This window comes from Excalfactoria chinensis, chromosome 2 (genome assembly GCF_039878825.1).
Source record: "Excalfactoria chinensis isolate bCotChi1 chromosome 2, bCotChi1.hap2, whole genome shotgun sequence".
Classification (NCBI taxonomy): Eukaryota; Metazoa; Chordata; class Aves; order Galliformes; family Phasianidae; genus Excalfactoria; species Excalfactoria chinensis.
In genome coordinates this window covers 46,298,416-46,324,705 of record NC_092826.1, presented here as the reverse complement: position 1 = coordinate 46,324,705, position 26,290 = coordinate 46,298,416, and the positions used below count along the sequence as shown (strand labels likewise).

Genomic DNA, 26,290 nt, shown 5'->3' with positions numbered 1-26,290 from the left:
AGATGTTGACCAACCATGTGACATTAGCCAAGCCTAAATCTATGAGGGAGACAAGAGTTTGCTGCTTGATTTGTTTATGGCCATCAGTGCGATGCTTTAGAGCAGATGTGAAAAGCACTTGGAAAGAATAAATCTCTTGTATCCATAAGCCAGTGATCTGTGAAGTGCACAAGACAATCTACTGAGTTGTGGGAAGGAAGCATGAGAACTTCAGTAACACCAGTATATAATTTATAAATAAATGCATATTTATGTATTGGAATGTAAATACTCAAAAATGTTTTTACTAATAGGGGTATGTGATCAAAAAAGCTTGAATAACATGAGTGTGGTATATTTTGGGTTGCTTCCTCTATTTTATGAGGTAATTTCAATCTAACACTTTCTCCTTCTATGTCTTTGTGTTCAATTTTTATTTTTAGTAGAAAAAAGAAGTGTGTTTATACATGCATATGTGCATAAATGGTTGCTGAATACATGACTGCCTTTATCAGTTGAATCATCTAGTGCTGTAGAGATTATATAGTATCACAGCATGCTTCCATACATTAATATTTCTTTACCGATGTCTACATTTAAAATTTAGATCTACATTTTAAAGTAACATTTGTGACAGCCTGTGTTTGAACCTACCTTTAAAATCAACTTTTCTCTTTATCAAGCATTTGATGAAGCCTTTGCCGAGTTCCAGAGATTAAAGTAAGTATTATGCGATCCAGCAGTGGAACCCATAAAATAATAATGGTATTTGTTTGTTTTGTGCTAGAGCTAAAAATACCTTATGAAACAAATCCTAGTCCTACAGAAACCTGTAGGAGTTTTGCATGTGACTGCATTGCAATAGTTAGGTAATGAAGGAAAAGCAGTATTGCCAAATGATGAGAGGCGTTTTCTTTAACCAATCAAAGACAATTTAAGAGATAAGTTATCTATTTTTCAATCACTCTACCTAAACATTAAATGAAATTGCATTTTCTCTTTGTTTCTTTTTAATCTAGGCAAGCTGCGATTGCAGAGAAAAGTAAGTGAGGCTTCTTTGACTGTAACTGCAATAAATGGTTTATGAAGGTTCTCCCCCTATACTGGAAGGTTGCCTTCTGGGAGAAAGAGGGCATTGCATGTGCATGTCCTAACTCTGGCTGGCCTAGCACCAGGGGTAGTAAGAGGAGTGATTTAACATTTGTGCATTGCAACTAATGACACTGTAAATGTGGGTTGTGTGGATATTTCCAGCCTAAGATCTCGTTCTCATTACCAATTGGTTTATCCAAAAATCACCTCTGTTGTTGAGATATCTCATGCATGTTTTCTGCCCAAAAGTCACTCCGTTTTCTAAGATGGAGGAAATCACTCAGCTGGTTTTGTGCTATCTGAAATGTTCAATGGCTCTATGCATTATGGGTAAGAAAGCAGCAGAAACATTTGCATAGTTTAAGGACAGGTCTCTGAATCTTCTGGTACTTTTGGATACATTTCAATTCCAACACAGCAATTAAAATAAAAGTATGTAATAATTATCTAAATAAGTCATTAGAATTCAACTTGGAATATTGTAGCAACACAAAAAGTCATCCCAGTGTAGATGATTTACAGACCTGTACAAAAACAAAGGCGGAGCTGGATTTTAAGAAAAACAGAGAAAAGTGGGTAGAAGGATTGGAGCTAACTCCTCACTTGAAAGAGAAAGGGGTTTGGCTGTGCTACATACAGCATTTCCTGATAGGCCCAGCTGAGATGGCAGGAAAGGACCAGTTAACAGCCCTGCCCTGGGCAGTTCATTTCTATCTCTGCATGATTCATACAGGGCTGGCAAGTGCAGCATAGTCATGCTCCATCAGGTTGTCATTTACACCAGAGTGCATATTAATATTCTCTGTTGTCCCTTCCTTACTCTGCCAGGCTTCACCAAGATTATAACTAACATAATCCATGTCCCAGAATAAGTGCATCAAAGCCTGCATGTGATCAGCTTATTTGTATTTATATAAGATTCCTATGGGACTTTGAGCTTAAAGCTGTAGACCAGATACTGATCCTTTTTACATGGAGATCCACACAAAGCAGAGAAATTTCACTGCTGGCACGGAGACTGCAGCCTTTTTTAGGTGGAAACATAAGCTCCGGCACTTTCTTAGCTGCCATTCATTTCTAATCAAAAGCAGCACTTCTCATCTATCCCGCTAACCGCTTACAGCACCGGATCTCAAAAAATCAATGTTATTATTTTCTGTACGTAATCACAAGTAACACTGAATTGATGGTGAAATGTGCAGGACGTACCACACGGACTTTAGTTCTGCCTGGTAGGTGATTGACACCAGCCCTTAACGCTTCTTTTGCTGTGAATGGAATGTTTCTAAAGTCCAAATGGTGTGCTGAGAATGCTGAGTAGTTCTCTCCCAGCACAGATATCAGAGACAAATTGTACACAAATAAGATAAGAGGAAAGAACTGGAGGGGGAACAAAATCTGGGACACAGTTGATTTTGAGACACCAAAGTAAATTATGCTCATTTCTTTCCAGATCGCGCCCGGGTGCTTGGAGGTTTGCCCGATGTTGTCACCATCCAGGAAGGCAAGGTACAGTGAATTCACTGAAGCTTTACCCAACAGCCAAACAGCTCAAATGCCTTTCAATGACAGCAAAGTATTCTTCTTTTTTCTTTTTTTTGTTTTTAATTTTATTTGTAAAGATTCCATCTCTGACATCTGTCACATTATTCATTCCCTGTCTTCTGTACGTAACTCCGTGGTCTTGCACAGATGGGTTTATTTATTTAGGGCAGTGTCTTTTCTTAAGAATTAGATAAAAGTGAGGCAACAGTGTGAGCTGTGATTCAAACTCCTTATGTAACCAGCTCTTTAAATATTCATACACAGGTCTCACAGTCAGATTTTTACTAACTGGGTGCCATTGATAATGGCTACGCCAGGGAATGTTTTAATTCCCTTTTTCTTACAGGATGACTACTCGTTCTGTACCTGATGGAATTAACTTTTTCACAGCCTGGCACAACAGTCAGCAGTCTGCCTTTTAAACAGTGTAAAACTAGTAAATTGTTGTAACTCAGTTCTCTTCCAGACCAAAGGAAGAAGTTTTCTGTATTTCATCAGCGTAAATGGGAATGAAGTCAGAAGGCACTGGATTATATCAGCAGAGTTTAGCAAAAAAAAGATTACTGTAAGGCATTCTCAGGGGAACCTGGCTGTGCCACTGCTCAGGCACAGACCAGATGCCCCAAGAGGTCAGTTTGTAATCTCATAACCTGCACTCTGCTTCTACAAGCTGCAGTACAGTAGGTCTGAGTAGGTCTGAGACCAAAAGCAACTGCTCTTCACCTCCCTCTACTCTGCCATCAGAGTGTGAAGTGTGGGCGAGCACCAAAAGTAGGCATACGAGCACAACTAAAAACCCGTAACATGATGACTACAGCAAAACAGCTGCTTGATATTTCTACTTTCACCTAGTAGTGGTTTAGCTGGGTTAGAGGTATCTGATAATGAGCTAGGCAGAAATGTTAAGACTCTAAAACCTTGATCTGAGTCTCTTAACAATGCAATTCGTAGTTATCAGATGGTGGGCTACAGCAGTTCAGGGAACACTGAAACACCATTTGATAAACCTTTTCACTGAATGATTTAGCAGCTCTGGGAATACTGTAAAAACAAGCACCATTCATACAAGTATTTCAACGGTAGGTAGAACGCAGAAAGAAATGCAGTGCATTTGCAGACTCTCAGCTAATGCTGCTTGTGATTGGAGATGAGCTTCTCATTCTGCTTTGTCAGGGAAGAAATGTGGGTGCTTGTTATCAGCGTTAAGCTCTCTGCCAAAGAGAGTCAAAGCTGAGTATAAGCTCACTAAAGCAAATTGTGTACATCTGACAAAAAAAAGGAGTCTGTAAAAAATGAGTTGCAAAATATTACCCAGACACACATTGCCCTTGAAAGCAAGGACATTTGTGATGTTTGAATAAGCGAATGGAAAATTCCCAGAACTTGAGACAAATATCCCTGACCTCATGATTCTGAACGCAGTAGATGATTGTTTTGAGAAACAGGGTAGGACAGAGAGTGTTTGGGGAAAGCACTGCTTGTTTGGGTGATGTTGGCTCATCTGCCTATTGCTTGCTTACACAGCGGAGGAGGAAGGCAGTTTTCTGCATCTGTTGCATAATCCATGCAAACTGCACAATCACCACAGCTTTGTTAAAGGGTCAATGAGGTAGCAGAAAACTGGCAATAGCAAGCTCTGATTCTGAATAGAAGTTCAGCCATAGCTAGAGTTCTATGAACAAAATAGTTCAAGCTATTTTGAACTTGAGGCACGTGCGTGTCTCAATCATAGACTTAATGCTGTGGTTGTGATGCTATTTGCTGGCTTTCTACAAATGAGCTGAAGGTATGTGTGAGAATGCACGAACCAGCACCTACCAGAGCTGATCAAACAGTGCTCCAGATGGCCTAAGAGGCTTCAGCTGACATACATAGATGCACTTCAGCATGGCGGTGTAATTGGAAAGGGCTAAGTGTCAGCTCATGTTAGGGAGGAATTTTAGCTGACAGGAAATAACTAGCACAAGTTTTGTGCACAGACAGCCAAATTGTGGCTGTTTTATTAAAACTAAGAGGGGGTTATTTTTACAAGAAGACTTTGGATCCTGACAGATGTGCACTTTCAGACATGGAAGCAGTACATTACATCCCTCTACCCGCCAGCTCCTTATTCTCCTCTTCTGCTGGGGGTTGGTGCCTCCACAGGTGGGCTGGAAGAAGGGAGTGAGTTCCCATGACTTTGTTGCTTTAACTCACACTCTGCCCAAACCACCATGAATGTATGTGGTAACATGCAGGGAGAATAGCAGTACCTGAAATACAACAACATATTTCCCTCTGCCGCGGTACTTCCCTACTCATGATAATCTGCAGTGTAAGGCAGAACAGACAAGCAGAAACACAAGAGGTCTGGACATGCAGCAGCTAGTTGCTTCAGGTGTATGGCCATCTGTGCCCTGGCTACATATTTAGGTTGTGAACTTCTGTGTGGAACTCCGAAATACTGAGAGGTGAGGTTTGCTCACGTGGGGTTTTTCAGATAGATCAGATTTCCTGATAGATGCCATTAACGTCTAGACGTGTTTCAAGTCCTAATGAAGATATGAACACATGAGCAAAGACAGTCTCCTGCCCAAAGAATGGAAAATCTGAAGCAGATAGGGACAGCCACAGTGGGTAACCACTTCCATTTGGCTAAGGGGCCATAACTGTGGAGTTGTCTTCCAAAAAAGCATTGGCGTGACCGAAGATCTCGCCATGTACACAGTGAATTATAAGATATATCTCTGCACAGTAGTTGCTGGAAAATCAGCAATAAGAGTTGGGAACATCTGAAGGAGAACCACTGTCAAACAGGAGCTAGTGATGTGAGGTTAAGCAAAATGGGGCTATTTTGGGGAATGACCTAGCAGTGATGACTCCTCCTTTTGCTACTGAACCTCTTTGAATTAAGGAGTACTGACACCACTTCAAACACCTGGGGTTTGCATAACGTCGCTGACAGAGCAGTCTGGATGAGGACATAAGCTCATTAGCATCTTGCAGTGGCAGCTGGGGCAACTCAGAGATGATGTCACGCATGCTAGAAAACTAGAACACGGTAAAGAAAGACTGAGTGCTGTAAGGGACACGTGTGCAATTCCTGGCTGAGACTAAAGCTGTCCCCATGTTGTCATCAACTATAGGTGCTACAGGAAGTCAGATAGAGGCCATTTCCACCAGGCTTTAACCGCCTCACACCCAGGACGTGTCTTTCCATCAGTACCAAGACATATGCACGTGTTGGTGGTGGAGGAAATATTTTGCCTTCCGTTTTGTTTTCATTTTAATCTTCAGGGGACGTGGGATTTATGTTAGTTTGATTTTTGTTCTCAGAAGTACAATTTATTTTATTTATTTATTTTAAACAGAGATCTCAGTTTTTACCCGGTCTGTTCATTTCAATAGCTTTCTGGATGCCTCTATTCTGTCCCATCTCCCACTATCAAACTTACCAGATAAGGAGCAGGGAAGTGAAGGGAAGGTAGCCTGTTACATTGATCGCTAACAGTGGCAGCATATAGTGCCCAAATGTGAATCTTTCTCAGTTGCCCTATTTTGGATGTTGGTTTTTTTTTTTGTTTCTTTTTTTAATCAAAGAGGCTTTAAGACAAATTGAGGAGAAGCTTGGTTTCAGACAGGTGGAGCCACAGCCCCGGTGGCGCAGTGGTAGAATTGCTGCTTGCAACACCGGTGGCCTGGGGTTCGAATCCCCCCTGTGGTGCTAGGGGGTAGAAGTGCCGCTTCGCTACACAGACGGCTCGAAACCCGGGAGTTGGACTCTATGATCTCTAAGGTCCCTTCCAACTCGCACGATACTGTGATCACTGAGCACCTTTTTCTCTGCAGTAAAAATCCTTCAAATTACACTAGAGAAAAGGTTAGCTTCTGCTCTGACCGACATTTTAAGTTTGGCCCCATGCGCTGTCTGGTACTTTGTCATAAGTTGATTCCTCCCTAAATAAAAGCCCATAGAAAGGCATTTGTGCCCCCGAGGTTTCATATGAACGCTTTTTGACTCCCTATGTGATGTTTGCTTTGCCAAGCTCTGTGAGAATATTCCCACAGCGCTGGGACCAGAGGAGGGGATAACAGCATCCTCTCAGTCCATGTGTAACAGCATCTCTCAAACACGTATCTCTCCGCTGACGGCAACAAAGAAATGAGATCTGAATGCTGTGCACATTACTCTTACCAGCCTGCAGAAGCCATTCAGCTGCTACTGATTCTCTGATCATGATTCCTTCAGCTTGCCGGGGTTTAGAACCTTACAAGCATCAAAGCAAAATATTTACTCCAGCACCAAACTTTTCTTCTGTGGCAAATATGTAGTGAGCTTAACCTGAACAAATCTGCTTGATAGGTCCTCAAACGCTTGTTTCGTGTCTCACACAAAAATGAAGGTAATATCTGATTTTATATTAAACATTATGCATGGAGAAGGCCCTGGTCATCAGGATTAGAGAAGAAGGTGCATAAAATATTGAAAACTTTGTAATGGAGTTTTCGAATTGAGATCCTTCTTTTCCTTTATAATGGAGGAGACTGACAGAAGCTATTGATTGCTGATGATACGCATCTGTTTACTAAAAGCAGGGAAAGAAACGCAGGGAGAGGGAACATTTATAAAGTTATGGATCAGAAATCACAGCAAATATTTACTGACTTTCATGGGGCCCTTCTGTACTTGTTCTGCAGGCACTCAATCTGTCTTGCACTGTCTGGGGCGATCCTACTCCAGAAGTCTCGTGGCTGAAGAACGAAAAGTCGTTTGTGTCAGATGCCAACTGCGTCCTGAGATTCGAGTCTGGGAAGAACGTCAGCTTCACCATTTCCGCTGTGTCCACACACGACTCTGGGAAGTACAGCCTTGTGGTGAAGAACAAGTATGGCACGGAGACCAGCGATGTCACCGTAAGTGTGTTCATACCGGAGGAAGAGCAGGAGAAAAATAATGAAGATAAGAAAACGAAAGCATGAATTTAAGAGTAGAAACAAAAGCGTGGGGGGGGTTGGATGACAGTGTGGACATAAAGCGTGTGTGTAAATGGCTTTCTGTTTTAGCAGGTAGCCTTGGATTTTTCCATTCACTTCACTTGTGTTTCTAATGTGCTCAGTTGTGCCGGGGAAAATAGTGCCTTTCCTAAATACTTCCTTACTGCTAACGTCACAAAACCTAGCTGTGCCATCCCCACCCAGGCCAAATGCATGCTGGCTGTACACACATCTGCACAATTTTACCTCGTTTCTGGGGTGTTTGACCCCGCAACGCAAACAAAGAGAGTGAAGAAGCATTTCAGTGGAGGCAACTGACAAGATAGATGGAAAGACTGAAAAATGGTCAAGGCATTTTTGAGCAGCAGTTTAGGTTTGTTCCAACCTTGGTAATGTAGCGTAGATGGAATGTGTTAGAGAATTCAAACGATGGAGAAATTAGTGCTGGTCTTCATCTACATTAAGGCCCCTCTGCATTGCTGTGTTAATTTAGAGAGGCCTTAATATGGGTGTAGGTTACATCCATAAGTATTGTTTAATCTGCCCAATTGGGGTAAAAGTACTGTAATATAAATGAAAACTAGACTTAGGAGGCCAGAAAACTAATGTGTGCATGTGTCTGCAGAAATGTATGATCTCTATGTTCACAAATAAATGGATTCACTTCTTTCATTCTATCACGAGTTTGTCTCACTGTGTCGTGTTTTGGAGGTCACAGCTTGTCCTGGTTGTTCACATCACCTTACCAAATTAATGCTTTCACCACTATATTTACTTCTAGCTTTCCTTTAGATCCACATTAATCTTCACTTAAGCTTTTACCACAAAACCCTGATGGCATCGCTTCACGTTTTTCTGCCCAGACCTTCACTGCTTCACAGCTCAACAAGGCGTTTTTGCCACTTCAGCCACAGGAGTAGTTTCATGTGGTTCTGATTATGAATTTTGATTGAAGGTTGTTAGGTAAGTACTTTGTTAGACCGCAACCTCAGGTAATTTCATCCACAGTCGACACTGGAGATCAGAAATAACATGTTTATTCGAGGTCCTTTGAGAATACAAAAACAACTTTCATTGGAAACTAGAAAAAAGAAAAGGGGGGGGGGGGGGGAGAGGGTTCAGGCAAAAGTATCTCAGAACCTTTCATCCAGATCCAGAACGCGCTTCTATAGATTAAAAGATCCTTGTTAGCCATTTTGCAACAGTATCAGTGATTATTAACTGCAGAGTAGCAATGGAACATGTATCTATTTCCATTCAATTGGACATGTACATATCATATGATGCAGAAGACATTTTATAAGGGTATTGTTACAGGACAAGCAAAGTGGTTTTAAACTGGAATAGAGTAGATTTAGGCTATTAGACTAAGATAGATAGATTTAGGCTTCTTTAATGTGAGGGTGGTGATGCACTGGAACAGGTTGCCCAGTGAGGCTGTGGATGTCCCCTCCCTGGAAGCACTCAAGGCCAGGATGGATGGGACTTTGAGCAACCTGGTCTAGAGGGAGGTGTCCCTGCCTACAGCAGGGGGTTGGAACAAGGTGATCTTAAATGTGCCTTTCAATCCAAACCATTCTATACGATTCTATGAGAAATGCTCATAAGCTGTTTTCAGCCCAGTTGCTAACTAAAGTGATGTGCCATATTAATAATTTTTCTCAGAATTAGTCTCACAATAGCACAGTTCTTCACATCAAAATCTAAAGAGCTGCTGTATGTATTTTCAGTGTTCTGTGTAAGGGTATACCTGAGTGCACCCTTCACATACTTTCCCTTGTCATTTTTAACTACAGCGACGGCAGAAGCGGTGCTGTTTCCTAGGCACTCATTTTATTGCAGTACTGGCTTTTCAGGAAGAAAGGACAGGCAACTTGGAGAGAGTGCAAGGAAGCTGCTAGCTTATGCAGGGAGAAAATCAGAAAGGCTAAAGAACAGTATGAGCTCAACCTGGCCACTGTGGTAAAGGACCACAAAAAGGAGGCCTATGGAGAATCAGGCCCAGGCAGCATGGGTTCATGAAAGGTGGGTCCTGCCTGACCAAACTCCTCTCCTTTTATGACCAGCTGACCAGCCTGGGGGATGAAGGAAAGAATACTGAGACAGCAGTTCAATATCTTTATTGATGTAGGGTAGCTGTGCTACCTAGGGACAAGGTTTAGTGGATAATATCTGTGGTAGGTGGGGGGCTGGACTAGATGATCTTAGAGGTCTTTTCCAATCTTAATGATTTTATGATTCCATGATTCTGTGAAGATGACACTAATAAGTTCTGCACAGCTAATGCTAACTTAAATCCTTGCCATCTGAGGCTTAATGCCAGCCATAGCTAATGATAAAGGCCAAGTGGACGCGTGAGGGATTTCTTAATGTCCAGTACCACGAAAAGTACTATATGCTACCTTTATCTGGCATAAATTTATTTTCTTCTAGAATTAATTTCACATCAGAGGGATTTTTAACATTAAATTACATAAAACTACTGTGTTCTCAGCATTTCACATAACAGCAAATGTATTCAGTCATTACACAGTCTCATCTACTAGAATATTTCAATCTCAAATATTTAATGGGATTCTTGCAATCTTAAGTGTGCAATTACGCACATTAATGAATCATAATCTCAGTTAAAAATAGTGCAGACTATTTAGTTACAGTAGGTGTCTTTCAAAGTAAAATGAATTCATTAATTTTCAAAACACAACCAGGGGAATATCAGTAATTTGAGATGCAGCAAGCTTTGGGAGTTTAAAGAAGAAACATCAAACGCTTTCATCATTTTAACTTTAATTCTTTCGTAGTATGATATGAAATCAGCCAAAAGATGAAAAGTAGGTCATTATGTCCCCATCCCAGATCATGTAAAAGCAACAACGTTTCATCTCTTGTCCATCTTCCCAAGCCCAAACAAGAAGCTGACTTGCCCCTTGCAAGACCTTCTGTTTATTACTAAGGATTAGCATAATCTAAAGGATTGCATTTTAGCAGTAGCTACTTTTAGCAGTAGTCTACTACTTCAGCATCAGAAATCTGTTCACCTGCCTCTGTCCATTCAGCACAACTGCACGATAACACAGAAGTGGGCCACCTCCCAGATAGTCTGGATTCTGCATCCAGAAGGTTCAGAAGGTGTGTGTGCCTTGAAATTATACTTGTTTCTGTACACACTGCTTCCAGGGACTCAGCTACGATGATCTCAAACGAAAGCTGTCACATATTGCCACTTCTCGCTTGTGCAATTCTGTTCTTGCTTCGCTGCAGGTGATTGTGATTACTGTGTCAGGCCAGACTGACACGGCTAAGCACGCTGTTAGCATCTCAGGACAAAGTCAAAATAACACAACTGTATCTAAAAAGAAAAAAGCAACTACTACGAGCAAACCACAACAGGAAGAGGAAAAGAAAGGTAAGAGCATTTTCACCTTTACATTCAATGTCAAATGTTGGAATTATGTCCATTTTCCCACCCAGTCTGGAGAAAGGGCAGAAAACAAAAAGGTCTCTGGTTATTCAGCATTCTTGTATATTATTGTTACCCTTATTTCAGGCTCCTATAATTGCTGCTTGGACATTGATTTATTCTTCACAATTACATTTCTCTCATTCAGAGCATCTTATCTCCAAATAAGGCTTAACTTCCAACTTTATCAGAATATCTATCTTATATACTTTGCCCAAAGACTCTCTTGGTTGCTGGTATGGGTGACTTGGGCATTTGTGAGCAGTTCTGTAAACGTAATTACTTACGTGAGAAGCGGTTATTTCTGCGTGAACATATTCTGCAGGTCCCATCCATTAATTTAGTTCATTAGAGACATAAATACTTGGGCTTGCTTTGGCTCTCTGAAAAGTACCAACACTATTTGTGATACTGAATGCCTTTAAATGGGTGTGGGAAAAGGAATGGAACATACCTCCATGCTGCTGAGCACAGTAAATATAAAATACATTTTATTACTTCTCCTAAATCAGATATTAAGCCACATGTAGATGGAATTATTGCCGCAGAAGAGACACCTGATTCAAAAGAAATCCCCAGAGCGGAAAAAGAAAAGAATACAAAGAGCAATCAACAAACAGCAAAGAAGAGTCATGGAAAGGCTGCAGCAGCAAAAACAGTTCCTTAACACACAGAAAGCCTGGGAACGGGGAAAGAAAAACACTGGGGAAAAAAGCCTTGAGTTAAATTCAGCGTTCTTGAATGAAGAGTATGAATTTGCCTTGATCTTACTATACACTAATATGTTCAAGTTGAGATTTCATGGGTGATAGACTAGCCATATTATTTTAACACCAAAGTTTGTTTTTGTATGATTTATAATACTTCCTAACCTTCAGTACATAGTAGGTGTGCAGTTATGTCTCAGTATCAGAGTAGTTGTTTTGCAGTCATTGCTCAATATCGTGACAACGACCTATTACTGACAAGGTAATTTTAATTGTTACAAAGTGTCCGTGAGAAGTGGAGGTTATTGGAATGAATCCTGTCAGGAAGTAACTTACCCACTTCTCTGTAAAAGAATGCTGAAATCAGTTACATGGATTTGCTAATCAATACCTGCAGAGTACCATATTTTGAGGCAAACACCATTTACTCTCTCTGGGTATGTATGATCCTCTTAATGCCTCATGTGTCACACTCTTCTCCACAACCGCTGAGGCCACAGAGGGAGATCTCCAGAAGCAGAACCATCTCCTGTGGCCACAGGAAACCCACAGGTGGGTTTTCTTTTGATGCAGGTTTCTTTCATCCACATCACTTCCATCAGATGGCTGATGTTTGGCCATTTCCTACCACATGACCACTTCATCACTTCCCTCCCAGCCCTGATGAAGTACCCTGGATATTACAGCACTAATCCAGAAACCATCAGCTGCCCCAAATGCTCATTTCTGCACACCATTTTTGCTACAGCAACCATATTTCTGCTTCCAAGACTTGATTAATCCACTTCTTCCCCTTGGTAACTCAGCCCAACACCAGAATAGTTAACTATCTCTTTCTTCCCCTCACCAGGATTGGGCCCCTTGCTTTCATAAGAAAGAGTGTAGCTATACATAAGCCTACCTGTATATAGCCTTCATAAATGACTACATACAAGCCAAGAATCTCTAATTTAAGTCATTAATGTGTTCAGGCACATGTTGTTTCTACATAGTCTGACAGCAATAGGACAAGGGGGAATGGCTTTAAACCAATTCTCTGGCACAGCTGCCCATAGAAGCTGTGGTGCCCCATCCCTGGAGGTGCTCAAGGCCAGGTTGGATGGGGCCCTGGGCAGCTGAGCTGCTGGGGCAGCCCTGCCCCCATGGCACAGGGAGGGACTGGGTGGGCTTTGAGGTCCTCTCCAATCTAAGCCATTTTATGATTCTATGTTTATGTAGTGAGGATATATGAAAATTCGGTTTGTTTGTGGGTATGTTGGAGGAAGCAGAGTTCAAGCTAAAACAACAGATCAATAAAGCAAAGGTCAGAATTTCTTTTGTTAATATGCAAGCGAATCCAACATTTAAGTAACCAGAAATTATTGAGTATGTGAAATAAAGATGTTTAATTACCAGGAAAATATGTTTATTGATTTCTACTCTCAAAAAGCTCAGTCATATTATGTTGGCTTTTTCCAGATGGCTTACAGATGAAAGATTACTAAACTCTGTTGATATTTCAAGGGTGTTAGATCTATGACAAAAGTGGATATACTGAAAACACGAGAAATATCACACTTCTAACCCATCACGATACAACCGTTAGCATGAAAAAAAAACAACAAAGAATCTTAAAACATTTAAATGTGTAACAGCTGAGACACTCATACCTGTGAAATCCATTTATTTGCAATAAGAAAATCCAAAAGAGCTCCTTGCAACACTTCATAAAATCAGTAGAAAGATTTCTGCCTGCATGAAGTATATTTACATTGCTTAAGTTGAAGCAATTACAGCAATAACTGAAAAGACAAAGTATTCAAACAACTTGGATGGCCCACAGAAGAGAGAAAAAGAAATAGAGTAAAATATTGACCGCTACACATAAATAAATACATAAGCAGTAGGAGAAACTTGAAATAAAGTCTGAGCTAAACCATCTAAGTCAACTAAGTCATTCTACTGGACTTAGCTACTGTTTGGCACAGTGGTAATTCAAAATTACACTGCATCTTGGTTTTGTATCCATGTATCATTGTTTACATTACTAGAACACTGGAGCAGTGGAGCAGGGCAGTATCTAAGTGTAGGTCCCATACAGAAACACAGGAAGCAGTGTTTCCATGCTAGGGAAAACATTAATGAGAACCTTAGTGCAGACAGGTTCTCATAGAGCTGCTGCAGAAAATGATAGATATCTATAGATGTATGGTTACATTGCTGTGCCAGTGAAATACAGAGGCTGGCCTTTCAAAACATTACAAAGCCGCGGGTTGTCTCATACAACTCTTAGCTGCTCTTTGCCCCGGTAACTATTTCAAGCTGACTTACCTCTCTGAAAATCCATCACTTCTTACAGCTCCTTTGGGTTGTGAGTCTGTTTCTCACACACATCGATGGCAGTAAGATATAAATAGAACCGATTCAACCATCGAGAGACTGATCCAATTCCTGTAAAATGCCACAGGGCTTTTTTTTTTCTTCACGCGTTTTAATAGCAAACACACTGGATCTTAGAAGAACACTCTAAAAGAGTCCCAACCCTCAGATTAAAAAAGCCCACTTTGCTTCCCGTGACACCAATGGTGGGTTTATTTTAGCAGAATCAGGTCTTGGATTTTTGTTGAAAGAAAACTCAGAATTTTCCTGATATTTCAATTAAACGCAGTGACAACGCTTTAAAAATTACATTAAAAATGGACCAGAGCTTGGTTTAATTTTAGTTGCTGTTATTACGATGATGATTATTATTATTAATCTTGGACGGTTCCTTAAAAAGCTGGAAACTGAGTCTATTTTGCTGAGTATGTTGAAGTTTCTTACGCTACCACATTGACTTTTTTTTGTTGCAATCTGACCGTAAAATTTACATCCAGCTCTCCATGATAATTATGCAAATTGTTTCAATCTCTGCCTCTTACGTAATGACAGAATGCAAATTACTTCTGAAGCAATAAAATCTCCTACCAAACACAGAACCTTTTGGCTATAGTTAAAATCAGACACTGGCCACAGTGACCAACTGAAAGTCCACTTCTGGATCGAATCTGTCTGTCACCTACATATACCATTCCATCAGTCTGGAACATACCAGAATATTCTTTACATTGTAATTTATAACTATATAATAAACCCCTATTCTAGTATTTAACAGAGCGGGAAACTGATGTAGCATGAGCTCTATTATCTAATCACCTTCCAAAATGATAAAGAGCGTATTTCAAAAATTAAAGATGTGAACAACAGGCTTTGCACAGCACTGCACTAAAGACATTTTGGCCCTACGTGTCTCTGAGTTCTGAGTATTAGTGCTGGATTTGTTGCCAGTTACTAAGGAAGATCTTTCAGTCATCTGAGACTGATTAATCATAATAAACTGATAGTATTTGAAGCAGCAAGCTGCAAAGTGAGGTCATCCTTAGAGCAATTAGCCGAGCGTGGGCCTCTGCTCTGTGTCTCTGGAAAGAAAGTGAATACATGGACAGTATTTCATTTAAACTGCACTTGTACTGACTGGACTCCCAAAACAAACCTTTCCATACAGCAAGCTGTGCTGCTGAAAGGACAGTGAGTTTTAAGAACTGAAGGGAAAAGAGCAACAAAAGCAGTAAAGAGAAAAATGTTAGAGAAACTGCTCTGTTCCACAAGTGCTTCTGGAGCTGAAGGTGACAGGCAGGGAGGGGAAGAGGCTGAAAGAGGCCAGGACAGGAAGGAAGGCACCAGATTCATCTGCAATCTTACGTAGACTTCCCTCCTTGTCTCAGTTCCCACTTCTTTACGTGAGATGTCTTTCCTGTAATCTACTCTTCTGCACATTTTCAAGCACGACATCTTTCCTCTTCTGTTTCTCAGCTGTCTTCTACCATCCATCCTATTTGATGGAGTCATTTCCACTTAATGTTTCATCACTCTCACTAACACAGTAGTAATATACAAACTCCTACTTAATTAGGTTGTGATTTTGACACAGATAAGGATCTCTATCATATCCAAATCAGAAAATAGTTTGTGAAACGCCTGACTGACAAAGAATGGAGAAATGTTGCTCAGCTGAGCCTTGATCTGAGTCTGCTGACTGAGCCCAACACCCTAAACCAACTCAAGTCCATCAGGCACATTGGAACAATCAGTGTGCTTAAATATTTGGGTGTCATAGGGCAGAGTCTTGATAGGGAAATATAACAGCAACACTTGTGGTAAACTGGCAAAATGAACATAAATGAGGTGTCATGTTTCCTGTAGTCTGGAAGCCCTGGTTTAACTACCAGAGAGAAGTATAGTTCAATAAGGATTGCAGATATACTCACAGATATAAAAAGAGAGATCCTACCGACACCGATATACGTGTATCCACACTAACAAAATAGAAAAAGAAATCTCAATACAGCTGCAGAAAATGTATCCCATCTTTACAGTTTGGTTTTAATCTATGTCTAAGGACAAAAGAGCAGAGAACATAAAAGGAAAATACTGAAGGCTCTCTACTTCTGTAGCCTTCTGGTTGTCTAGAGATACTAACTCTGGAAAGGAAAAGATTACCTGAAGGGAAAAACACTGTGTTTTCAAATGAATACCACTTTAATCAGAAACTCCTATTCCAGGTCTGAAATACAAAAGTGTAACTTACTGATTTGTTACTCCGTTTTCAAGTAAAGATGTTTTTGGCAAGCTAAGAAGCTAGCCTGCTTTTGGATTACGCTTAATTTCATAACAGGGTCTAGCTTAAACTTGATATTTGAGGACATCTGAGAATTTCAGTCTCTCTTATCTCCCCACAAACTGCCCTGTCTGGTGTTGGAAAGGAGAACTCCCTCAACTGAAAAATCACTCGCTGCTCTGACTGATAAAGATAAGATCACAAACAAAAATATTGCTAGAGCAACTGCCGGTGTGGTTTCCTTCACAAACTGAGGGACTAACATGCCGAGTAAGGAACTCAGCAAAGAAGGGAAATGACCTATTGCAAATGCTTTGCTTTTTTAACTGAAGCACAGACTACGTGCTTGTAGCAGATGTTGTGCTAAGATAGGTTATTATGATGACACTGTAATAAAATGGGAGGCACCTTTAGAAAACTGCTGCAACTGGAACATGATTGCACTGAAGGGTGGAAAATTGCTCCATTAATTTGTGTTGCATCCATGTATCAAGTGTCCTAGAAAGTGTTCCAAGACTGACACTGAATTTACAACGTGACAACATAATCAAAATGGACAGGTGTGAAATCACACCTCTCTATATAATACAGTCACCCTGCCCATGTAATTCTGTGCTTGTGTTTTCTTCCATGGGCTGCTTGCTTTGAAAAACAGCTTGCAAGCACTGCGAGGATAGATGTTTTAGTTCTGTGCTCAAAGGGATTATTTGCAAATAAGCAAACTGACTATAATCTTTTAGGCAGCTTGTACCAGGCGGTACAGATCAATAAACAGACCTTCTTATCTGTTTGTAGGACTGGCACAAAAGGTTTCCAAGGAGACTTTTTAGTTATGGACTATCACGGTCAACTTTTGCTATGCAGCCCTTGCAAGGCATTCCATCAGTTGCACCGAGTACTCTGTTAATCACTCTGCTTTTTTTTATGTGATAATTATATCAAATATATGTGGCAGCCCCAAATGGCTCTAACATCAAGGGAGGAGCAAAACCTAAATCAAGTCAACAGATGAGAAAGTAATTGGTAAAGAAAACAAAACAAAAAACTAATAGGCAACAATGGTGAGTGATGATAATTCACACAGGGGAGACCTGAGCTGTATTTCAAGCTATGCTCTCCTTCCCTCTCTTCTCCCTTCTCTATACTGCAGATGGTTAAGGGGCTGGAGCACCTCCCCTATGAGGACAGGCTGAGGGAGTTGGTTTTGTTCAGCCTGGAGAAGAGAAGGTTGCGGGGTGACCTCATTGCAGCCTTTCAATACCTGAAGGGAACTTACTCCCAGGAGGGGAGCAAACTCTTCAAAAGGGCTGATAATAGCAGGACTAGGGGAAATGGTTTTAAGTTAAAAGAGGGAAGATTTAGGTTGGATGTTAGGGGGAAGTTCTTTACTAGGAGAGTGGTTAGGTCCTGGAACAGGCTGCCCAGGGAGGTTGTGGATGCCCCGTCCTTGGAGGTGTTCAAGACCAGGTTGGACGGGGCTCTGGGCAACCTGATCTAGTAAAGGTGTATGTTTGGTGGCCCTGCTAGGCAGGGGGGTTGGAACTACATGATCCTTGAGGTCCCTTCCAACCCGGGTCATTCTGTGATTCTGTGAAGGGTGAGAATACCATCCTGTTTCAGTCCATGTTATGCCTCATCATTGACTGGGGCCTCCGGGCAACAGTCTGAGTCAAATCAATACTAACACATAATCGAGGCGGCAGCCACACTGGCTGAGGGGGTGAATCACAGAAGAGATGGGCAGGGCAGCTGCTGGCCTGACACACACACCTGGCCTGCTGGACACGTTTGGGTTTTGCTATCCCAAGCCGTCATAAACAAACAAACGTGGCAGCTCCAGGGCAGCCTGGGGACAAGGAAAACTTTCAGCAGGACTCAAGGAGAGACGCTCAGACGGGATGAATCATAGAATGACCTGGGTTGAAAAGGATCACAACCATCATCCAGTTTCAACCCCCCTGCCATGTACAGGGTCGCCAACCAGCAGACCAGGCCTCCCTGAGCAGGGAAGTGTTTGTTTTTAAAGTGCTTATTTTTCAATTTCTCCGACACGAGGAACCAACTGTAAGACCCGGCAGCCGTTTGCAGCCACGAGGAAACGCCTCAGACCCAAAGCTGGGCGCCAAGCAACCGGAGCGTTACCACCGGCACCCAACGCGCCGCCTGCCCTGCCCCACACCCAACATGGCGGCCGCCCTTGCGCAACGGCTGCCCGCCCCGCGCACGCTCACTCCTCCCTATCCCCGGTCACGTGGTGCCGCTGAGGTGGCGCGCGCGCTCTCCCCGCCTCCCGCTCAAACTCAACGCCGGTTCTCGCGGCCGCGCGCCTCGCGCCACCCGCCGCAGGGAGCGCGCGCGTGCGGGCGTGCACGCGCTGCGCCAACCGCCGCCGCTTGGCGCATTTGGCTCCGGTGCGCGGCGCGGCTTCACCGTCCTTCTCCTCCTCCTCTCCATTCATCCGGCCGTGAGCGGCGCCGGCCTCGCCGGAGGTAAGCGCTGATGCGGAGCAGGGCTGCTCTCCTCAGGCAGCGTGCGGGGGCGCGAGCGGTGACCGTTGAACCCGTGTCACCGGTCTCCAACGGCCGCGGCCCCGCCGTCTGCCGGCCGCCAGGTGTGGCCGTGGGTACGGGCCGGGCCGCGGAGGCCTCGGGAGCGGAGCTGAGGGGCCGGGAGGGGTCACTGCCGCCATCCCCTCGGAGCTCTTCAGGTTAAAAATGGTGCTGGGTGCCGTGCTGTACGGCTTCTTCCGTTTGACGGGCGTGCGTTTCTTCAACCCAAGCGGTGCTCGCGTACCTGCGGGGCGTTCTTTTCCTTTCCTCTGTTTTTACCTTTCCTGTTTATCCCGGCTGATGGAGGGAACGTGGTGCTGTGACCGTTGGCCCGCCGCCTTTGTGTGTGCGCGCCTGAGTTTTTTTGCCAAGTGCCCATCTCAGGTTGTTGTGTGTGTGTGTGGACGACGCTGCCCCTCACCCAGTCCTTGCCGAGGACCTGTTGGAGACATCCACGGCTCTAACGGAGTCACGCAGCGTGCTGCTTAAAGGCAGCCCAACGAAGTAATGCGATATGCATACCTGTCTCATGTGCCTGCTGCGTTTACACAATGATTTCTTTTGTAAACAGAATCCCGGTGCTGTTATAAGAAGGGTTTTGTTAGCCGCATCCCATAAGGGTACTTGTTAGGAGCTCATCAGAGAGGAAGTAGGTGATAGACAGTGCTGCACATCTCTTCCCCTTGCCCGTCTCTCTCTAATTTTGGATACTGAGCTTCTGATGTTAGCAAAGTAAGAGAAAGTGGAAAAATGAGTGAGGTTATACTCACCTTAGGAAGGCATTGTTATAATGAAAGAAATGAAGTCCTGGTATGCTGTCACTTTGTGTTATTGGAACAGTTTGTCACAGTTTGTGTGTGTGCAGACTCCAAGGCTTGTCACCTAAGACATCTTCTCTCCCAGCTCCTGCTTGGGAGGTTTTGCATCCCAGAACAGACAGGAATGTGAATTATTTTACCATCCTTTACAAAGAAAGGTGAGCGAGTTCTCTTCTAGTGGAGTAACTGAGTGATCAGAGAGATGCCCAGTAAAAACATTAGAATCATAGAATTGCTCAGGTTGGAAAGGACTTAAAAGATCATCGAGTCCAATCCCAACCTAACCATAGTACCCTAACTAACAACCCTCTGCTAAATCATGTCCCCGAGCACCACATCTAAATGGTTTTTAAACACATCCAGGGGTCACTGTTATCAATATCGAATATTAGAAGTGATAAACGAATTGTAAGAAGTTTATCAGTAAACTCAAAATGCTGGAGGAGTTTGAGATACTTCTTTATGTGGTACTGTTTGTAATTACAGTAAGAGCAGGTAGCGCTGAAGGGCTGTAGTAAGCAATTACAGCGTTCCTTGTTTAGCTCATAGCATAGCTTTTCAGTTAGGCATACCAAAATGGTTGGTCTTCTTTAATGGCCTCTAAAGGAGTTGGTGTTTGAACTTGTCTTTCTCTCAGTACTTCATTTTGTAACAAGCCAAAATATTAGCTTAGCTGTTTGTTATTCTATACGAGGAAAACATGGATGTGAAATGTTCTGGCATTGCAACGCTGAGAACGTCTTGTCCTCCCTCCCTACTTGCAGCATTCCTTTCTGCTCATATAAGGTCAGGATCATTTATGGGGAAATAGAAATTGCACTTCTTACGCTTGACACCTCCTGATGCATCTGAAGTCCCAGAGGCAGCATGCAGTAGCCATTCTTCATCTCGCGTGCTCTTCGTCTCCAGGTAAAGCAGGAAGGATTTGGTTCCAAGCCACACTGGGAACCTGTGTCAAAACTAGAGATGAAATTAGTTGCATTGGGTGGTTTTCACTGTTGATGGTGTGTTGTTTGTGGAGTGTTTTGGTTCTTTTTCTCCTGGAAGATGCTCACCGAGCTCTGATTCTGGATTTTCTTCTTTTCCATTTATTTACACATTAAGTGCAAGTTTGCAGCATGTATGAGAACAAACCTCGAGGTCTCGTTGTGTGATCACAGAATATCTGAGCTGAACTAATACACTGCTGTATTTCTTTTACTAAAATAGCTTGGACTTATGAATGTAGTAACTTTTAATCACTGTTTATATATATATATGAATTGCAAGCACTTTCTATGTAATTGTCTGAGAGAGATGAAAGGATGGCTTCTGATGTGAGATCCGCTGCTCAATGCTAAATGCATGCACAAAAAAACCAACCTTTCAGGTTTATACAAAGCTATGACGACAGTTTGCTTCATTAGTATATGGATTGGATGTATTCCTGCAGTACCGGGCAAATTCTAGTGGAACAAAGTAGCATATTGTATCTCAATGACGTCTGTATTTTGTGGTACCGATCAGGAGTGCTTCTATGAACTCCTGACCTCTCTGCTCTGCAGCTTCCCGTGGAGAGGCAGAGGGAGGTGCTGGTCTTTGCTCCTGGGAACCAATGGCAGGAGGAAGACAACAGAGAACTGCCAGGGGAGGGTCAGACCGGGCACCAGTCAGGCTCTGGAACAGGCTTCCTAGAAGGGTGGTTGGTGTTCTGTGCCCATCGGTGTTCAAGGCATTTGATCAGTGCCCTCAATAACACGCCTCTTGCTTTTGGTTAGTCCTGAAGTGCTCAGGCACTTCCTGAGCTCAGTCCCTTCCAAATGAGCTATTCCACCTAGCGAGTCACCCAGTGTGCACTTCCAAAGCTAGAAAGTAGCTCAAATATTGCATACTTATACATTATAAATGTATCTATGCTATGCAGGAAAGCAGAGATTTTATCATTTGCAAATAAAATTATTTACTTCAAGCACAGAAAATTGTTGCTGCTGTTGCAAAGATTTCATATAAAAATGAGCATTTATTTTACCTAGCTGTGCTCACTCCTTTGTTACAAACATCGGGGCTTATGTTTCTATTGGTGCAGCCAGACTGGTTTAATATGCAGCTGTCATTCCAGAGCGTGTTCATATTTGAAGGCAGAACTTACCTGTGCTTTTGAAGGATTAGTGGTTGTCCTTTTATTAGAAAAAAAAAATAGAAACAACTATTTCTTCTGTTTATATTTGAGGGAATTTCCAAGTGAAGGAAGCTAGCTTCCTCTTGTGAAGTATTTTGCTGTTATCAGCGTCTTTCAGCTTTGCAGTAATTTTGATGGCATACAACCAGAAGTTACCCTGAGTCACTCCCCTCCCTGGAAGCACTCAAGGCCAGGCTGGATGGGGCTGTGAGCCACCTGTTCTAGTGGGAGGTGTCCCTGCCTTGAGCAGGGGGTTGGAGCCAGGTGATCTTAAAGGCCCCTTCCAACCCAAACCGTTCTATGATTCAGTGCTTTTCCTAAAGCTAAGGGAGATCTGTTTGTCGCTGCACTCTACTGAGTAAACAGAGATGAGTTTTAACTAAGCATATAGCCCGTTTATTTTTAATCCAAAATATTGAAGTTCAATAGCAGAAATTAAAAGTGATATTAGAGAAGTCTCTAGTGTACCATGTGATATTTCTGTGTCAGTCTATGTGGCTGAAAATCATAGAATGGTTTAGGTTGGAAGGGACCTTTAAGGCCAGGTAGTTCCAACCCCCTGCTATAGGCAGGGACACCTCCCTCTAGACCAGGTTGCTCACAGCCCCATCCAGCCTGGCCCTGAGCACTTCCAGGAATGGGGCATCCACAGCCAGGCTGATGTAGCATAGTTCATGCTAAACCAGTCTTAGGCCACATCTTTAGACTTAGTAGTCTTCTTTTGACAGTGTTAAGTGTTTCCTCAGGAAATGTAGGGATGTTTGTTTTTATTTGTCTTGGACTGATTACTATTACAGGCCTTTTAAAGAAATAATGTAAAGAACCCTCTTGCAAGGAGGAGCTTTGAATAATGAATTGTAGCTGAGGTTCCATTATAAAAGGAAAAAAATGTTTCTCACTTGGATACAACAGAATTTAGTTAGCAGTGTGAACTGAAATGCAGTGAATTTAAATAAAATTCTTAGTGATGATTTCAAGCCATTTTATCCTCACATGAGAAGTGGGCATGTTAACAGAAACAAGAAATCTATCAGGCTGCTTTATAAGCTTACTGTGGCTTGTCTGTGTGGTGCAGACGTGCTGTGATGTGCTATGGGTGAGGAGAAATATCCTTCAGACAGATGTGTGATCTGTGTTCCTTAAAACTCACTAATGCCCATAGATTGTGTTTGATGAATGAGTAAGCATATTCTGCCTTGTTTGGCTAAGTCTAATTTTCCCATTCCCAATATCTCATGCTGTGCATACCTGTGTGTGTGGGAATTCAGCATTTTTATCTGATTTTCTAATAAAATAACATTGATATCTGTGATAGGATGCTTTTCTTGTTTAAATACATGTGCTTTGATTTTGAAATGCTGGAGGTTCAGAAGAAAGAGTAAATACACCTGAGGCAGAGCAGTGCACGGGAAGGCTTTTCTTCCTCCCAGTGGGAAGTGTAGACAAATAACAGTTGCTCATAAGGGAAATAATTACAGCTTTCTAAAAACATACAGCGAAAGCTTCATCAGCTTCTCTTACTTTAAGGAAAAAATGAGATGGATGGAATTTCTCTTCAGAAAATTTGGTTACCGTGTTATATTTGTATTAATAAGTTCAACAAAGGATGATTGGCTGTGGGAGAGTCTGTGCTGCTAGAAATAGCTTATCTGTCAAGTGTAGCAATGCTTCTGTGTGGATTATGCCCATGCAGATTTTGAAAGGGTACAGTCTTGTATTAGCCAGCTTTGCTTTTGCAGTGTCTTGAAAGAAGTTAATGTCTTTACATAGGCAGGAGTGTTTTTTGTGTGAATGTAAACTGTATGTAACTGAATGTAAAATGTTTTTGGTTGCACTGATAGCTTTATCGATAAAACTTGCTTTGCGAGCTCTTGAAGATGGAGAAAGCTCAAGTTACTAAAGGAAAGATGCTGTAATACTGGAATCAGATAATTGTTTGTAAGTCATTGAGGTATAACTGGTGACACATTACAGGACATACAGGACCCTGCAGATTGTGGCCTTTCTTTCATGCTACCCCCCCCCCCCCTTCCCTTTTATTTTTCTCAGAGATCAAAAAATAACTTAACTGAAAAACATTGTAGCTTGAATGCTTGTCTAACAGGAGATCCTGCAGAAACTGAGTTTATTGTCTTGTGTTAGAGATGGAAAGCCAGACACTTGATTTTACCCATTTTTAATCACCAGTTTAGGCATCAGTGCATTCCTTATTGCTGTTATCTCGTGGGTGTTTCTCTAGCATCTCTTAACTGCTTGGATTCTCGTTCCATGCTGTTGGTACTTGTGATAAGTATTCTCATTCCTTCAGAAGGTTTTGTTGTTTTTTTTTTTGCTTTTGTTGAATCACAGAATGGCTTGGGTTGGAAGGGGCCTCATGAATCTCCACCTCCCCTGCCCCCCCCACATTTAATAGGCTGCACAGGGCCTGGTCCAATCTAGCCTTGAACACCTCCAGAGACTCCAGTCTGTGTTTTGTCGTCTCTATAGGAGAATCAGGGACTCGTCCACTTTGTTTACACTGTATATCCTAAGCATTAACAGTACATGAAAATGAAGAAATGGTTTGGAATTTTAAGATTCCAAAGATCTTAAGGACTTCTTCCATGTCAGAATGATGTGTGATTTGGAATGTGGGGACAAGGTGGAGATGTAGGATGTGGACAAAGTTTGTCCCATGCTTGCTGTATGTATTATGATTTCTTAATTAAAGGATACATTTGCCTCAGTCATTGTCTCAGCAAATTTACCTTGATCTGTGAACGTTTTGTTTTTGTGTTCTTATCAATGCCTGTCTGTAGTATTACTGCTTGCTTCCTTCTTTTTTGGAACTAAGAATAACACGCACTGATAAAAGCTGAGGAGAAGCCCTGTCAGTGTCTTCTGGCTATGCTGGTTCTACAGTTCCCTCGCAGTACAATGAAATCACTTAGATGTAGTTTTCACTGGCAGTCAGCCTTTTCTTTTTCTTCTTTTTTTTTCCCCCCCTTCCTTTGAATCATCATCTGGGATATATAAATTCAATTTGCAGATATATATGTAGCCTATGGAAGCAATGTTTTGAATACACAAAGTATTTGTAGAATCATAGCATCATTAGAGTTAGAAGGGACCTCTGAAGGCCATCTGGTCCAACTCCCCTGTAATGAACAAAGACACCACAGTTACATCAGGTTGACCAGGGCCTGATCCAGTCTCACCTCGGAAGTCTTCACAGATGGGGCATCGACTGCATCTCTGGGGAACTAGTTCCAGTGCCTCACCACCCTCACTGTAAAAGACTTTCTTTATATCTAAATGAAATACCTTCTCTTTAAGCTCGAAGCTATTTCACCTTGTTCTATAACCACACACCCTTCCAAAGAGTGTCTCCTTCTTTCCTGTAGCTCCCCTTTAGATACTGACAGGCTGCTATCCGGTCACCTCAGAGCCTTCTCTTCTCCAAGCTGAACAGTCCCATCTCTCTCATCCTGTCTTTATGGGAGAGGTGTTCCTTCCCTTGCATCATTTTTGTGGCTCTTTCCTGGACACGCTCCAGCAGGTCCATGTCTCTCCTGTACTGAGGATTCCACATCTGGATGCAGCACTCCAGGTGAGGCCTCACCAGCATGAAGTAGAGGGGCAGAATCACCTCCCTCACCCTGCTGACTGCACTTCTTTCGATGTGGCCCAGGATACAGTTGGGCTTTTTGGGCTGTAAGGGTACATTGCTGGCTTGTGTCCAGCTTCCCATCCACCAGTACCCTCAGGTCTGCACTCAATCCTTTCATCCCCCTGCTTGTATTGATAGTGGATATTGCCTTGACCCAGCTGCAAGACCTTGCACTTGGATTTGTTGAACCTCATGAGGTTCACCTGGGAAACACTTCAAAGTCAAGTTTTAACTTTGCTTAAATAAATCTTAATCTTCTGAACTTTGTTTTCTGTTCTGTAGGTGAAAATAATACTGTATTTCTGGGATGCTATAAAACTAAATTAATACAATTGACTGTATCATAAAGCTTACTGTAGGATAAATTTAAATATGCAGTCATACTTCTTATCAGGTATTCTGATTAATGACCAATGGGAGAAGCTGCATAGATTCACAAAGAGCAGAGAAGAAACGTAATACGGGATGCTGACTGATCTTTGTCATCACTATTCCCTTATGAGTCTCATTCAGACACTTGTATGTGCATTCTGAGGCAAACCCTCAGTAAAAACTACCCACAGTGAAGAACTGGACTAAGGCTGCAAGTAAAAACATAGAAAAGGACTCAGAGATGGGAGCAATTTTTTACAGCCTTACTGTGGATGTAGCTATCCCAACACTCCGAACAGGAGCACGTCAACAAGACTGATTAATTTTGGCCTTGGGTGTAGTTCTTGAATT

At 42.3% G+C, this 26,290-nt stretch overlaps 2 protein-coding genes across 2 annotated transcripts in view; both read left to right on the top strand.

The window, feature by feature from the left end:
* The window catches only part of MYOM1 (myomesin 1), a 66,231-nt gene extending 57,962 nt beyond the window's left edge, over positions 1-8,269 (top strand). The window contains exons 34-37 of the mRNA XM_072328612.1: positions 663-699; positions 999-1,021; positions 2,525-2,580; positions 7,294-8,269. Of these exons, the coding sequence (XP_072184713.1) occupies positions 663-699; positions 999-1,021; positions 2,525-2,580; positions 7,294-7,575 (398 nt within the window). The 3' untranslated portion in view covers positions 7,576-8,269. The remainder of the gene's footprint in view (positions 1-662; positions 700-998; positions 1,022-2,524; positions 2,581-7,293) is intronic.
* A 10,478-nt stretch (positions 8,270-18,747) lies between these two features.
* The window catches only part of LPIN2 (lipin 2), a 38,577-nt gene continuing 31,034 nt past the window's right edge, over positions 18,748-26,290 (top strand). Inside the window, exon 1 of the mRNA XM_072327677.1 lies at positions 18,748-18,882. The gene's annotated coding sequence lies outside the window, so the exon portion shown is untranslated. The remainder of the gene's footprint in view (positions 18,883-26,290) is intronic.